Below are 16,907 nucleotides of genomic sequence, written 5' to 3' on the forward strand. Positions count from 1 at the left end.
GATGGCCCTGGGACTCGTACCTCGTTATCCTTAGCAGGTAATTCGATATTACTGGAGGTCCACCATCACCCCGTGTCCACAGAGCGCGCCCCTTTATGTATAAATCTGGGACTTTAAGGAGTGCGCGCCCCCTGGTGTTCAGAGCGTATCACTGTCATTTCAGTGCGTGTACAGCGCTTTATAATTCAGTACTGTACTTACAATCCGTCAGGCAGTCCGTCGAATTACAGGACCCGATCGATACAATAGTACGCGGTGCCAAGCTCGTGTGATTGTATTCAGCGAGGGTCCTTTAAAAACGAGGAACGGTTATCTATGCATGACGTTTAATGGAACCCGTTAAATATTTAAATAAGTAATGGAGCTTCCAGGAACCTTCATGTGAATGGCTCTTTTCGGAACCAAAAATGTGGCTTCTCTGTGACACCCAAAGCCGGTCAATCCGCTGGGCAACACAGGTTGGTACACACAGTTTATGAAAGTTTAAGAGGCGCACACTGTTACCTGTTAGCTGTTACCTGCTGGGGGCCGTTTATGGAAGTAAAAATGTGCAGACTCCATATTAAAGTCCGTAGATCATACGGTGTTCGGGAGCGTTCGCCCCTTAAAATTCTTAAATGCCCCCTTAGATGTTCGATGCCCAATGAGCGGAGTGGTGGCACCCTGGCTGAAGCAGCTGGGCTGGTAACTCGACGGTTGCGAGTTCGAATCCCGGCAGTGTTCGAAGGAATACTCCGTTTGGCCCAAAGGCCCTTAAACTTGCAATTACTCCACGGGCGCTGTACAAATAGCTGACACTGCCCTCTAACACCAAAACAAATAATGAAAATAACACATTCCTGATACAACAAATTGTTCATGGCGCATAAAGGATTAAAAAACCGACTTAGCTTGTCCTGCCAGCGATTACCAATCCCCTACACACCTCTTTTTTGGGCTACTAGGGAACCTTTGCCAAGGGAATTTAATTTAGTTTTCCCAAGCTCACACTGCCCACATAGTCTACCCACATGGAGCCAATCTATGTGACTGTTTGCTGGGTAAAGTGGTTCCCTATGGCATCACCACTCTGGAAACCTTTCATTTTAAGAGTGTGGATAAATTATGGATGGATGACTGGCTACGCTTTTTTCAGTGAGCTGATCTTTCTGTCTTTTGATCCTTTCTTTTAACACTTTAATAACGCATGCCCAGTTCATCACAAATGGCGCTATACAACAAAGGCGGTTCACGGAAGCGATGTCAGTCAGTCATTCTCTAACCCGCTATAAACTAACACAGGGTCACGGGGGTCTGCTGGAGCCAATTCCAGCCAACACAGGGCGCAAGGCAGGAACAAATCCCTGGGCAGGGCGCCTGCCCACCGCTAGGCACCCACACACACACCAAGCACACACTAGGGACAATTTAGGATCGCCAATGCACCTAACCTGCATGTCTTTGGACTGTGGGAGGAAACCAGAGCACCCGGAGGAAACCCACGCAGACACGGGGAGAACATGCAAACTCCACGCAGGGAAGGACCCGGGAAGTGAACCCAGGTCTCCTTTGGAAGCGATGTTTATAATAAAATGTATGCCAGTTTATAACATGTCCTTTTAATTCTCCCTAACACGTTTTATTAGTCGGTTTTTCCTGGACTGTCTCTCTAACTCGAGTTTTCTGTCCGTCATGCGAAACATCCCGCTCGATTGCTCACCTTGGTGTCCATCGTGCGCTCCTCGGGGGTCCACTGCCTTCTCACACTCCTCAGATGGCTTGTCTGTGTGCTACCTGGCCACACCGCACGTCTTGTCTGTCGCGTGCCATCGCGATAAGGTGGCTGCTTTCTCGCCCGCGGACTCTCGAATTCTCCACAGACACGTGCTTAACGGATTTCTGGTGAAGTGAGCGCCACGACTCACTTACTATTATTGGCCCTGCTTGTGTGGGTTTTTTTTTTTTACATTTGTTAAGAATGAAACTTCCGTGCGAGAAAGCCCAGGTTTCGTTTGACTGCCAGGCTGTCCACAAGCGTGCGTAGGCATCGTTTTCAGTCACACTTGCATGGCCGAAATCGGTGGCACTAAATCTGATTCTAATCTGAAGTCGGCTTATTTTTACCTTAATGAAACGTTTTCTCTATTAGCGCGTTTGATTAATTTCGCTGCTCCCCATACTGTGGACTCTTTCACTTTTTGCACACTTTGTTGTGTTATAGATTTAATTTTAAATGCAGAAATGTGCCATTTTTGCCCATCAATCTGCACTCAATAACCCCTGAGGGCATGTTTACAGAAAGATTTGCACATTTATTAAAATTCAAAAACTGAAATCTGTCCTTCATAGAAGTATTCAGACCCTTTCATTATGCACTTTTGTAGAAGCCCCTTTGGATGCAGTTCCAGCATTGAGACTTCTTGGGGGTAAGTCTCTACAAGCTTTGCACACCTAGATGTGGGCAGTTTATCCCATTCTTCCTGGCAGGCCCTCTGCAGCTCCATTCGATTTGGTGGGAATCTTCTGTAAACTGGCATCTTCAGGTCTCTCTCCCCCAGAGCAGGTCAGTTCATTAGGGGACACAGGGGGCCGTCATCTGAGAGGCACCATTTATGAAAGTTAAAGGTTGTGTCCTTCATCCCCCTGGATTGAAGAAGTATGATAATGATGTCTTCATTATGCAAGCAAAGGGGATGCTGTTTGTATTTATAAAGGCACAGAGTGGGACAAAAGTCATCAAATTACCACATGACCATACTGAATGGGTGCCACTACCCGCTGGGCACCGGTTATGAAATTAAAAGGATGCACGCTCCGTACACCAAGGGCCGCACGCTCCTTAAAGTCTTCAGTACATGCACAAAGGGGCCACTGGACACAAAGCGGATAACAGATTGTCAAAGTCTAATAATACTTACAACCTGCTATGGACAATGAGGGGCTACATTTTTCAGCCCTTTCTAGTGCTCCAAGTGGGCTTCGACTGGCACTCTCTTCACACATGTTGTATGGGGTTAAAGGGTGGGCTTTGGCTGGGCCACTCAAAGGCACTCACAGAAGTCTCCCAAAGCCACTCCAGCATTGTCTTGGCTGTAGGCTTAGGGTTAAAGGCAAACAAATAATAATCACAAATCCTCAAGACAAAGTCAAAAATAGAGCATTAAGGCCAAAATAATCTTGTAAATCAGAAATAACCAAAAGTAATCAACTCCCCACCGTCATGAGTGCAGTTCAATTTGTGTTTTACTGCGTTCATTTTATCCCTCAAAAGCCTCCCAGGGCCTGCGTCAGAGAAGCATCCCCACCGCCTGATGCTGCTACCCCCCCCTGTGCTTCACTATGAGGACTGATAATGTGCAGGGTAACATGGCGTTCAGTCTGGTGGCCAAAAAAAGCTCAATAATGGTCTCATCCCAGTACAGAACCTTTTCCCGAGTCTCCCCTGTCACTTCTCCTGAGATGTCCCACATTAATTTTTCTCTTTGCCCCTCTTCCATAAAGAGCTGTGACTCGTTAAGCAGCTGTTGTCTCCACAGTCTCTCTAATATTATCCACTGTAGCTTGTAACTCCTTCAGAGTTCTCAGAGGGATCTCGTCTTCATGTCCCTCACTTGTCTTCTTCAGTTTTTCTGGACCCCAGCAGACCGTAATCCTTCCACTTCTCCCTCATTAGTTTAACTGGATCCATCCCCTGACTGGTGTTGCTTGTTGTGTTCTTTTGTCTTCATCGTGTAGGTTAGCCCACCAGACTGACTCCCTCCAAGTTGACTTTCCACATTCTGGTCAATGGATACCCCAGACAGGTGACCTCCACTGAACTATTTCTGTGACTTCTAAAGCCAATGATCTGCACCAGTGAGCATTTAGGAGTCTCTTATTTATTAATAGGGGATGAATACTTATGAGGTCATTTAGTATATTTGTAATTAATTTAGGCCACTTCACAGAGATCTGCTTTCAGTTAGGAGTTAAGGAGTCTTTTTCTGTTGATCAGTGTGTGACCTGTAGGAGGCGCCACAAAGCCTGAACCCCCAGAATGGTTTATAATAAGAAAAATACTTTTATGTCAAATTCCAAACACAAATAAAACTCTCTCCCTCTACTCCTCCCAGGCAAGCATTGTCCTCATCCCCCCAACTCCAAATCCCCTGGGTGAGACAAAATGGCTCCTTAAACACGGAAACATCCACTGGTAAGATGTTGCATATAGGAAGCACTTCAGGGTCAGACAGAAACCCCACAAAGTAGGGACTGTTATTCCTTTCAGCTCCCCCTGACATCACCCAATGAACCCAGCAGGACTGCCTCCTCAGGACTACAGTTCCCAGCATTCCCTGCAGGTGCGAGTACCTTGGCCTAGGAATGAAGTCATCTAGCCTGTCAGAGGAGCCAACAGTTCTGGCAGGCTGTCTTCCCCTGTCCCTCTATTATACCAGCCTCCCAGCTACTTAAGGATATTCATTTGAGACCCCCAAAGATAACAGCATACCCACTTGTTCTTTCATATTGGCATTTAATGTGCCAACCTCTTGCCTGAAGGAGGAGATGCCCTGCTTTTCTTCCTCACCACTCACTGCCTTGGCCTCCTGGTCTGATAAGAAACTAGAAACCATCCTGGCAGAGATGCCAGCTCATGCCTGCTGTCCATGACAAGTATCAAAAACACCAAATCCACTGTGGTTCAATGTTGTTTAATATTAAAATGTAAAGTCTTTGAATTTGCCCTTTCAGACTGAACTGATGAGCGATGATATGGTCTGTTTAATGGCGATGAGATGTTTTACTAACATGCTGGGATTCTATGAGGAAGCGACAAAAGGATCCGACCAGAGTGGAGCTTGTGAGATTACTGACCTGGACTTTCAGCAAGCATTTGATAAGGTGCCACATGAGAGGGTGGGCATCAAACTAAAAGAAGTGTGCTGTGTAGATGGGTGCAGAATTGGCTCAGACGCGGGAGGCAGAGGGTGATGGTGTGAGGAACTTTAGCAGAATTCGCCGATGTAAGAGTGGTGACCAGCAGGGGGCAGTGCTGGGGCTGCTGCTATTTTTTAATATATACTGTGCAGGGTGAGCCAAAGTGAAGTACTACATTTCTCAAGGTCATCGCCCAAGGTAGAGGCGGCCGAGTGGATTTGGGGTGGGGTGGGGGTCCTTTGATAGGCGATCCCTTGTCGTTTTCAGTCGGCCACATGCCTTTGTACGGTGTACACCGTGCTTTTGCTGTCGGAGTTTTCTTCAAAAACAACGAGTCCATCATCAATACGCAACACGCCTTCCGAACACACTTCATCATTCCTCCTAACGGTGACGTCCCAAATCAGAACACAATTCTTCAGTGGGTGTCTGAATTTAGACAGACGGGTACAACATTGAACAGAAAATCTCCAGGCTGTCCTCGGACTGTACGAATGCCTGACATCCAAGCTGTAAGGGCGTCCATTTTGCAGCCTCCTAGACGTTCAGCGCGCTTCTGCCTTCTGTATTTCCAGCACGTCTTTGATTTTGCATGAGGACCTTAATGTCCATCCAGATAGAATGATGGTAGTGCAGGAACTCACTGAGAGAGACCGGGAGAGCCGTAGAGAGTTGTGTGCCAACAATCTGCAAACCGTTCATCGCGATGCCATCTTCATGTACGGCGACGAGGCACAATAACATTTCAATGGTTGCGTAAATAAGCAACATTTTTGCTATTGGGCTGAAACCAACCCTCGTGAACTTCATCAGAGACCCCCTGCACAGCGAGCACCGTGTTACAGTTTGCATAATTTGCCATTGTAGGCCCTTACTTTTTTGAGGAGGGGGATCAACGGTCACCGTCATTTCAGAACGTTACATTGAAATGCTAGAGAAGGTTTTACAGCCCGAACTGGAAGAAACGGATGTGGTGAATGTCTGGTGTCAACAGGATGGAGCGACGGCTCATACAGCATGGAGATCCATGCAAGTTTTGCGGGAGATGTTTCTGGTGAAGCTGATGTCCCTGTGAGGCAATGTCGGGTGGTCTTCACGTTGTTCTCGCGCTGTGCGATTTCTTTTCAAGTCAAAGGGCCTCAAAACCCTGAAGCCCTCAAGGATGCTATTCACCATGAAATGGCCGAACGAGTCATGCAAGCATTCAGAAATCGTCTCGAAGAGTGTATCTTTAATGATGGCCGCCACCTTGAAGACCTCATTTTTAAAACACAATGTAAAAAAATTCTATTTTGTATCCCCTTTCCTGTGTCGTAATGAAGTTTATTTTATTTTGTAGCCCTTTTGTAGAATAAACGTTTGATATGTGGTACTTCTTTTTGGCTCACCCTGTATAAATGATTTGGATAGGAATATAAATAACAAGCCGGTGAAGTCTGAAGGTGATACCAAGATCACTGGATTGTTGAATCATCACAGTGGGATTTGGACAGGCTTGGGCAGATTTGTGGCAGATGAAATTTAATTTTAGTAAATGTAAAAATATTACATTACAGGAAGTAAAAATGTGAGGTTTGAATACACAAATGGGAGGTCTGAATATTGAAAATGTGCCTTATGAGAAGGACAGTGGAGTCGTCGTGGACTTGACACAAATGACTAGCAGTGTCCAGAAGCCATTAAGAAGGTTAACAGAATGTCAGGTCATATAGCGTCCTGATGTGTGGAGTACGGCAGGGCCATCTTACCACCATTATAGGCAAAGTAGTGCACTGGAGCCCCTATTTTGATAGCAAAACAGAAACATTCATAGGCATCAGAAACATCGTGGGCTCCAGGCCTGTGCCCATTGTGCCCAATATGTTAAGATGGCCCTGGCTGTCCAAGGAGGTTTATAACACACTGGTGAGACCTCACCTGGAGTCCTGTGTGAAGTTTTGGTCTCCGGTTCTACAAAAAGGACATAGCAGCACTAGAAAAGGTCCAGAGAAGTGCGACCAGGCTGATTCTGGGATTACAGGGGATGAGTTATGAGGAAAGAGTAAAAGATGAAGAGGTGACCTGAGTGAAGTGCTTAAAAAAAATTTGAAGGGAATCAGTCCAGTGGGTCGAGACGGTGACTTTAAAATGAGGTCATCAAGAACATGGGGACGCACTTTGAAATTTCGCTCAAACATTAGGAGGTTTGTCACCACACAGAGAACCAGTGACACGTGGGACATACGTGACCAAGTAGTGTGGTGGATAGTAAGGGACCTTCAAAACTCGACTTGATATAATTTGAAGTGGACAGGACTGGCGAGTTTTGTTCAGTTGAATGGCCTGTTCAAGTGTGTGAAACCAGCCAATCGGTGGTCCTATTTGTGCCCATTTCTAAAACAGCAGACGGGTCACACTCCTAATGGCCCATATCACCAATGTCAAGGGCTTTGGAGAGCAGGAGGCATGGATGTGAGCTCTGGGCGCAGTCCTCTTCTCGAATTTATCTGTTGACCAGCAAGCTTTTTGCCACATGCACGCAACATTTATTGTTTCCAATTTCAAAACATGTCCTAAAATCTAAGAGACACACCCTTAATGCCAAGCAATGTCTCGAATGAACAAAAATGAAAACCCAGCTGGCAGCCCACACGGTTTCAGGTGCAACGGCTTCAGAGCTGCAGTCACGCAATCGGAGCCACGAGGGTTTGGTTTTGATTTGTGTGGTCAGGCCTGAGTCATAAGGGGAGCACAGAAAGCAGACAGCCAGTCATCCAGCGCCCGCGTTCTGAATGCTACGCTTTCACGAAATATCAGTCGACGGCCTCTGCCTTTACTGTGTATGTCGTCATTGACTGCTTTTATTTTATTGCAGTTACCTCAAGTGCTGCAGACTTGATTTTGTGGGGGGTGAGGTTGTCACTTGTTAGCCCCCTGCTTGAATTCCCAGCCAGCATGTCATCCTCTGTGGTGTTCTCTGGTGCTCACCTACTCGCAGTCCAAAACAGCCGAGGACGTTCTGAATGGAGTGCCCGACGGGTGACCAGGGACCCGACTGCATGTTGTGTCCCATCCCGGGCTGGGTGGATCCTTAAATAAGCTCCGGTGTGCCCATAACAGCTTGGATTCAGTTGGCACCGGTGCTTGCTCATTTGTTTTCACAGAGAGGAGCTGCAAGTTACAACCCTGGCACCACCCATGTATGCCACCACACCCTTTGTCACGTGTCTTGGTACCAGGGTGTGGCAGTGAAGTTACAGGGGTCAGATTTACTGAAGAATGGCAACAGCACTGGTTTTAAAATGGCACTTTACTGGGTTGTGTGGTGGTGCCTCATAGATCTTTTTGTGCGAAGTAAGCTTTGCCTATGGAGTTGGTCCAATCTGCAATGCCTAGTAGGCTAATTTGTTAATTGATTTCTCCCTCCCACTGCCACCTTCTTCCAATGACCAATCCCCCCCAACACACCGCCCCGACTACATCAACAACTCCTACCACATCAACTGGAATGGCCAGTGACGAGACCATCAATGTGGAGTGTCCATAACTGAAGACCAAATAAGGAGACAACTGAGGACACACAGGATAAGTCATGGTCACAGTCCTCGAGTTGTGATGGCTGTCCTGTGCTGACCAACTTTGTGGTGTCCTCTGTCACTTCTTCAGTTGTCCCTAAGGCTTCAGAAAGTACCACTGCATTGTATGGCAGGCCCCTCTTCACCCACTGACTACAGACCAGTGGCCCCTATGTGCTCCCCACATTTTTGTCGTTTGAATGAGCACATCACCTTAATTGTGGACACCACATTTCATTGTGCATGCCACCTTTTTTAACATGGGCACATCTTTAAACATTTTCCATCACTTGCCCTTTGGGTCCACCGTACTGGTGAGACGTCAAGTGGTGGGAAGCAATTTTGGGTTATATAATACCTGTAATATATACAGTCGTGGCCAAAGGTTTGGAGAATGACCCAAGTGTTGGGTTTCACAAAGTTTGCTGCCTCGTGTTTTTAGATCTTTGTGTCAGATGTTTCTCTGGTGTACTGAAGTAGAATTACAAGCATTTCAGAAATTTCAAAGGCTTTTGCTGACAATGACATGAAGTTTATGCGTCCATATTTGCCATGTTGGCCCTTCTTTCTTTTTCAAAACCTCTGCAATTCACCCTGGCAGGCTGGCAATCAACTTCAGGGCCCATTCCTGACTGATGGCAGCCCATTCTTGCAGAATCAAAATTGGTGGGTTTTTGTTTGTCCACCCGCCTCTTGACCATAAGTTCTCAATGGGATTAAGGTCTGGGGAGTCTCCTGGCCATGGACCCCAAATTTCAAAGGTTTGTTCCCAGAGCCCCCTTAGTTCTCACTTTTGTCTTATGGCAGGTGCTCCATCATGTTGGCCACCATACTGTCCTTAGATTGTTGGCAGAAGTTGCTCTCGAAAGATGTTTGGGTCCCATTTTTTATTCATGGCTGTGTTTTTAGGCAAAATTGTGAGTGAACCCACTGCCTTGGCTGACATGAATGGTCTCAGGATGCTTTACTGTTGGCCTGACACAGGACTGATGGTAGCGCCGCTCACCTTTTCTTTTTTCCAGATGCCCCAATCAATCGGAAAGGGGATTCATCAGAGAAAATGACTTGACCCCAGCAGTCCTCAGCAGTCAAATCCCAGAATATCACTCTGCCCTTCTTGTCACCCCCCAAGCCATCCTCCACGAGTCTTCGCCTCACTCACACCTGACTGCTGCCATTCCCGAGCCGTGAATAAAGAATGGGACCAAAACATCCTCCAAGAGCAACTTCTCCCAACCATCCAAGAATGGTTTGGTGACCATCATGATGGAGCACCGGGTCATAAGGCAAAAGTGAGAACTAAGGAGGCTCAGGGAACAAAACATGGACATTTGGTGTCCATGGCCAGGAGACTCCCCAGACCTTCATAATCCCTTTGAGAACGTGTGGTCAAGAGGCGGGTGGACAAACAAAAACCCACCAATTCTAATTCTGTAAGAATGGGCTGCCATCCATCAGGATTTGGCACAGAAGTTGATGGGCAGTCTGTCAGGGTGAACTGCAGAGGTCTTGATAAAGAAAGAAGGGCCAACACTGCAAATATGGACTCTGTGCATAAACTTCATGTCATTGTCAGTAAAAGCCTTTGAAACTTCTGAACTGCTTGTAATTCTACTTCAGTACACCAGAGAAACATCTGACACAAAGATCTGAAAACACTGAGGCAGTAAACTTTGTGAAAACCAACACTTGGGTCATTCTCCAAACTTTTAGCCACAACTGTAAAATTCTGTGTATGTGTGTGCGTGTGTGCGTGTGTGTGTGTGCATGTATGTGTGTGTGCGTGTGTGTGTGTGTGAGTGTGTTTGTGTGTGTGTGAGTGTGTTTGTGTGTGTACGTGTGTGTGTGTGTGCGTGTGTGTGTGTGCGTGTGTTTGTGTGTGTGTGAGTGTGTTTGTGTGTGTGTTTGTGTGTGTACATGTGTGTGTGTGTGCATGTATGTGTGTGTGCGTGTGTTTGTGTGTGTGTGTGTGTGTACATGTGCGTGTGTGTGTGTGTGTGTGTGCATGTGTGTGCGTGTGTGTGTGAGTGTGTTTGTGTGTGTACGTGTATGTGTTTTCTTTATACAATTCCACATCCTTGGTCCTGTCTCAACCAAATTTTGCGCATATGTCCCACTTTGTCAGGAAGAGACACATAGGCCACGTTGGCACCTAAAATGGTCACCCTGGGGGTACTTTGTGCTGAGGGGAGGTCATTGTTTTTCTACAGTGAGTTCTAAGGATGGTGTGCATATTCCCAGATTTTGACCCCTGAAATTACCGTATGTATACTCATATTTAAGTTCTCCCACGAATAAGTCAGGACTTGATTTTACCATATAATATACGGTATTTTATAATGTTGGTCGTGTAAGTCGAATGCAGAAAACTCACGCTATTGGTCCAAGAGATTATGATATTCTGACACCCACCTGAGAGAGTAACTACGGAGCACACGGCCTTTTTTTTTCCTGTGTATTGTGCCTACGTGACCACACGGTAATACGCAAACTATTCTGAAGCGATATTTGCACTGATTTGTGTTTTCTGTATCTCACACCCTCATACACCTTTATCGTAAGAGCATCCCTTATCTACGATGCAGCATTCGATCAGAAGAAAATATGAAGCTGGTTTTAATTTAAAAGTCGTTGAAGTGGCGAAAGAAATTGGTAACTTCGCTGCTGCAATAAAATTCGATGTGTCTGAGAAACTGGTGTGAGATTGGAGGAGGCAAGAAAATGTAAAAAAAAAATTTGGGTAAGTGTCGCACCATTGAACGGGCGTATAAGTCGGGGTCTAATTTTATGATCGATTTTTTGGGTTTCAACTTATACGCGAGTATATACGGTAATTTAAATGTACCCTGGTAACACCGGGTGTTGCATACAGTGTTTGATAAAAGTAAGCATTTGTGCCAAATAAACTGAGAATGTGTACCCCATAATAATGTCACAATTGGATGCCCTTAACGCCCATTGCGTTGTTTCTGTTTGCACTGGGATGTGAAGAAGTTCATAACCGAATGCGCTAGGAAAGGCGCTATAAACATGGACTGGCTGATTGATGGGTAGCAAGGTTGGTGAAAAAATGAAACAAAAAAAAAATCAAAGTATGTAGATGGGAGAATGAGAGTAACTTGGACTATATGTGTGGTCATTGCCTTCCACACCTTAGCCTGGTATGAACACAGGACAGCCAAGGGGTTTTTTCCTCAGCATCTCCTAAGGAAGATTTTAGGCTTTGTGAGAAGAACAGACTCAAATAACGTCTTCATCTTCTTTTGGCTGCTCCCGTTAGGGATTGCTACAGCGGATCATCTTCTTCCATATCTTTCTGTCCTCTTTATCTTGTTCTGTTACACTCATCACCTGCATGTTCTCTTTCACCACATCCATAAACCTTCTCTTAGGCCTTCCTCTCTTCGTCTTGCCTGGCAGCTCTATCCTTAGTACCCTTCTCTCATTATAACCAGTATCTCTCCTCTGCACATGTCCAAACCAACACAATCTCACCTCTCTGACTTTGGCTCCCAATTGTCCATCCTGAGCTGACCATCTAATGTACTCATTTCTAATCCTGTCCATCCTTGTCACACCCAACGCAAATCTCAGCATCTTTAACTCTGCCACCTCCAACTCTGTCTCCTGTTTTTTGGTCAGTGCCAGCACATATAACACAGCTGGTCTCACTACCATCCCGTAGACTAAAAACCTTCATTTTGGTGTCTCCACAGAGCCATGAGCATGGGACCTTCCACGGAGTTCTTCGATGGCAGCACATACATCACTTCAGACTATTCAGGCATCCCCGAGGTCTGCGAGCTGCCAGACAGCAGCTTCAGGAAGATCTTCCAACCGTTGGTGTTTGCTGTGGTATTTGTGCTAGGAATGATGGGAAATATCCTTATTCTGGTGATTTACATCCTATACCGGAAGGTGAAGAGCATGACCGATGTCTTCCTAGTCAACCTGGCCATGGCCGACCTGCTGTGGTTGTTGACTGCCCCATTCAATGCAATGTATGCTGTGAACCAGTGGGTCCTCGGAGTCTTTATCTGTAAAATCTTCCGGAGTCTGTACAGCATAAATTTCTTTAGTGGGGTTCTCTTCCTCACCTGCATCAGCATTGAACGTTACATTGTCATTGTCCAGGCAACTTCAGCGCTCAAGTTGCGGTCTGCAACCTTTCTGTTTAGCAAAATTGCCACAGTGGTGGTCTGGGTGGTTTCCATCATCTTGAGCATTCCTGTGATGATCTACAGCCGGGTGGAGAGAATCGATGAGGAGAACATCTGCCAGATGATCTTCGATGACAGCTCCATGGTGGTCAACTTGGGGATGCAGATAGCACAGGTTTTCGTGGGCTTTGTCCTGCCATCTACCATCATGGTCTTCTGTTACTCGATCATCATGGGGACCTTACTGAAGAGCCGCACCTTCAAGAAACACAAGGCACTCTGGGTGATCGTCGCCCTGATCGGGATGTTCTTTGTGTTGCAAATGCCCTACAGTATCTTCCTCTTTCTGAAGGCCGTGGGCAGCAAGTCCATGCCCTGCGCCGAGAAGATCACCAGGATGAACGTGGAGTATGTGACCGAGAGCTTGGCGTTCATCCGGTCTTGCCTCAATCCCGTGCTCTACGCTTTTGTGGGGGTCAAGTTCCGCAATGACATTCTGCTGGTCCTGAAGGATATCCACTGCATCTCGGCCTTGCGGTACCAAGAGCGGTACCAGAGCCACAGGTCAAAGAGCAGCAAGCGGTTTTCGTTCATGTCTAGCGGCACGGACTCGAGCTCCTTATTTCAGCTGTAAGCTGCCCCGACAGTGGGCATCTTGGCATGCTTGTCTATGCTTGCACCCCAAAGAGAAGGCAGAGATTCATGGACTCCGACACAACTCATTTCAAATCCAAAATGGCCTGAAGACACGCCCACTCCTGGTTGGGGGAAGGGGTAGGTGGGGGGGAGGGTCCTGCTTTTCCCTGTTCAACTCAAAATCAAGGCCTGACTACGCTGGTGCGCGATGCATTCATTTTATAATTTTGCAATGTGAGGAGTTGTTGGTTGCGTACTGTAGAGTCGGCTGTAGACTCGCACTTTAGGCCTTGAACCCGACTCAACCCTGTGAGTTTGTGACTGTTTATTATCCGCTGCCATAATGAACTTTTATTACTTCTTCTTGCAAATATCAAACATAGCAGCGCTGGTGCCTGCACGGTCATAATTCAACAAGTCATCGAGTCACATGATGGCTCCTAGTGACATCGACCAGGTCTCGTGGTCCTCTTCTCCATCACGAGTGCTTCTAGAAACCACCGTCGTCACTCATGTCCTTACAGCCTAAAAACGAGCGCTTGGATGGGTCTGAAGGCACACAAGATTGTGGAGCATCCTTAAGTTTCGGTGCAGCACCGTCCACACTTCAGTTTTGTAGTACACCCACCGGCCACTTTATTAGGTACACCTTGCTAGTCCCTGGTTGGACCGCCCCCCTCATTTTTGCCTTCAGAACTGCTGTACTTCTCCGTGGCACAAATTCAGCAAAGTGCTGGAAACATTCCTCTGGGGATTTTGGTCCATATTGACATGTGTGGACCACCAGGGGTCATGCCGCTACCCAAACCCCGACACAGACAGGCTGAGACACAAGTCAGGTAACATAGCACACCTTTACTTTATTTAAGGGGGGGGAGGTTGTGTTTTGCTCCCCACTACACAGCACAGTACAGAAAGCACCCAAAGGCAGCACAATACAGTCCAACACAATACAGTCTTTCTTTCTTTCTTTCTTTCTTTCTCTATCTCTGTCTCTCTTTCTTTCTTTCATATCGACATGATAGCATCACACAATTGCTGCAAATCTGTCAGCTGCACATCCATCATGCAAATCTCCCATCCCACCACAGCCCAAGGGTGCCCCACTGGATTAAGATCTGGTGACCGTGGAGGCCATTTGAGTCCAGTGAGTTCCAAGACACCATTTTGAGATGATCTGAGCTTTGTGACATGGCACGTTATCCTACTGGGAGTGGCCATCAGAAGACGGGGACAGTGCGGTCATAAAGAGATGGACACGGTCAGCAACAATATTCAGGTAGACTGTGGCATTTAAACGATGCTCAGTTGGTACTAAGGGGCCCAAAGTGGTTCAAGAAAAGATCACAGACACCACTACACCACCACCAGCAGACTGAACCATTGATACAAGGCAGGATGGATCCATGCTTTCATGCTGTTGACCCGACCATCCGAATGTTGCAGCAGAAATCGAGACTCATCAGACCAGGCGATGTTTCTCCAATCTTCTGTTGTCCAGTTTGTGACTTGTAGCCTCAGTTGGCCTGTTCTGAGCTGACAAGAGTGTCACCCAGTGTGGTCTCCTGCTGCTGTAGCCCACCTACTTCAAGGTTCCACGTGTTGTGTGTTCAGAGATGCTCTTCTGGACACCTCACTTAAAACGAGTTCTCATTTGAGTTGCTGTTGTCTTTCTATCAGTTCAAACCAGTCTGGCCATTGACCTCTGACTTCTGGCATGAACAGAGATCTGCTGCTCACTGGATATTTTTCCTTTTTCAGACCATTCTCTGTAAACCCTAATGATGGCTGTGCGTGAAAATCCCAGGAGATCAGCAGTTTCTGAAATACTCAGAACAGCCCTGTCTGGCACCAACAGCCATGTCCCGTTCAAAGTCACTTCAGTCCCCTTTATTCGTCCCCATTCTGATGCTCGGTTTGAACTTCAGCAGGCCGTCTTGACAATGTCTACCGGCCGAAATGCATTGAGTTGCTGCCAAGTGATTGGCTGATTAGAGATTTGCATCAACAAGTAGCTAAACGGGTATACCTAATAAAGCGTCCGCCAAGTGTGTATTCTTCTTGTTTTATCTTAGCATGTGTCACGTGAGAAACGGAGAGACGTGAAGTGTTGTGCAAGGATGACGAGTGATCCTGGATTGTCAGTATTTTTTCTTATTATTTTGTATTAGAAGCGCACGTGGGCGAGAACGTCCAGTCAAGGGCTGACTTTGTATCTCAAGTGCCAATTTACTTTTACTTTCTTCATTTTTTAGTCTGAGACTTTTCTTATAACATTTGATTCAATAAAATTCCTTTCTTTTTGCCTCATTACTCACTTGCTGTCCGTGATGAAACGCCATTTTCAGTACGTCGGACGCTAGAATTGGTGTCGCTAATGGCAGAAGTCACCTCCGTTTGGGTGGATCTCAGTGGTCCTGTACCATCTTCATCTTTTTTTTTTTCCCATTCGCTCAATGCAGGTTTTTATTATTAGAAGAATTGGTGACGAGAGCAGACCGCGCAGCCCAACAAGCTCATCCATCCTGTTCATCGAGATTACCCGAGTCGAGATTTGGAGGTTCAAAAGTCCTGCTCACCACCACGTGACTTGGTAATTGTGACGATGTGGGTTCTACTCTATGCTCCCAGCTTCCTTTTGGGAGCTCTTGAACCTGACACCGTCGGTAATGTCGCCGGATGAGCTGGACAGTGAGGACACAACGAAGCAAGGGGATGGCGCAAAGTGCAGACGTGTTTTTATTAAGAGCAATCAAAAGCAAAAACGGTGTTTAAAGTGTAGTGCAATCATCCATCCATCCATCCATTATCCAACCTGCTATATCCTAACACTGGGTCAAGGGGGTCTGCTGGAGCCAATCCCAGCCAAAACAGGGCACAAGGCAGGAAACAAACCCCGGGCAGGGTGCCAGCCCACCGCAGGGCATACGCCCACACCAGGGACAATTTAGGATCTCCAATGTACCTGACCTATAGGATGGTCCAGATCTAATTATGCAATTTTCATTACACTATAACTTTTATTACGGTACATAGAAAATCACCCGAAACATCCCGGACCATCGAGAAGTGTGCGAACTGACGACATGAAGAATCGTCTTCAAGCCGAACTGGAATTGTCCCCGCATAAATAATCCAGATGATCTGGATCTGCATAATTAGATCTGGACCACCCTGTACATGTTTTTGGACTGTGGGAGGAAACCAGAGCATCCGGAAGAAACCCAGGCAGACACGGGGAGAACATGCAAACTCCACGCAGGCGGGACCCGGGAAGCGAACCCCAGGTCTCCTTACTGCGAGGCAGCCCCTGTAGTGCAATCAAAAGGTCAACAAATAAACAGTCTGAGGTTAAAAACAATGGTTGGAAGCGGCCCTTTTAAAAATAAAACCTGGTGCCTTCTTTCAACAGGCGCCTCCCCTGCTAATTCCATCCAGGCTTGGCACCAGGGGAGTCACCCAAACCTGCAGCTGTCCTTCTTCAGGTCTGGTTGCCTTTCGGTCCCCTGGCTCCGTCAGACTGAGACTTAGGTTCCCCAATGGCCAGGGTGCTGACGCTCACACTCTCTCTGTCTCGCACCGGCTCTTTACTTCTCCAGCCTTGCCCGTCTTCCTCCGCCTGATCTCCGTTCACTCCATTCCTTTTCTTTCCCCGCCCTCT

At 46.8% G+C, this 16,907-nt stretch overlaps 1 protein-coding gene across 1 annotated transcript in view; it reads left to right on the forward strand.

The window, feature by feature from the left end:
* Positions 1–14,581, forward strand: part of LOC120517938 (C-C chemokine receptor type 7-like) — a 36,889-nt gene extending 22,308 nt beyond the window's left edge. Inside the window, exon 2 of the mRNA XM_039740463.1 lies at positions 12,167–14,581. Within this exon, the coding sequence (XP_039596397.1) occupies positions 12,171–13,244 (1,074 nt within the window). The 5' untranslated portion in view covers positions 12,167–12,170 and the 3' untranslated portion in view covers positions 13,245–14,581. The remainder of the gene's footprint in view (positions 1–12,166) is intronic.
* Positions 14,582–16,907: the final 2,326 nt, after the last annotated feature.

The sequence above is a fragment of the Polypterus senegalus genome, chromosome 17 (genome assembly GCF_016835505.1).
Source record: "Polypterus senegalus isolate Bchr_013 chromosome 17, ASM1683550v1, whole genome shotgun sequence".
In the NCBI taxonomy this organism is placed as follows: Eukaryota; Metazoa; Chordata; class Cladistia; order Polypteriformes; family Polypteridae; genus Polypterus; species Polypterus senegalus.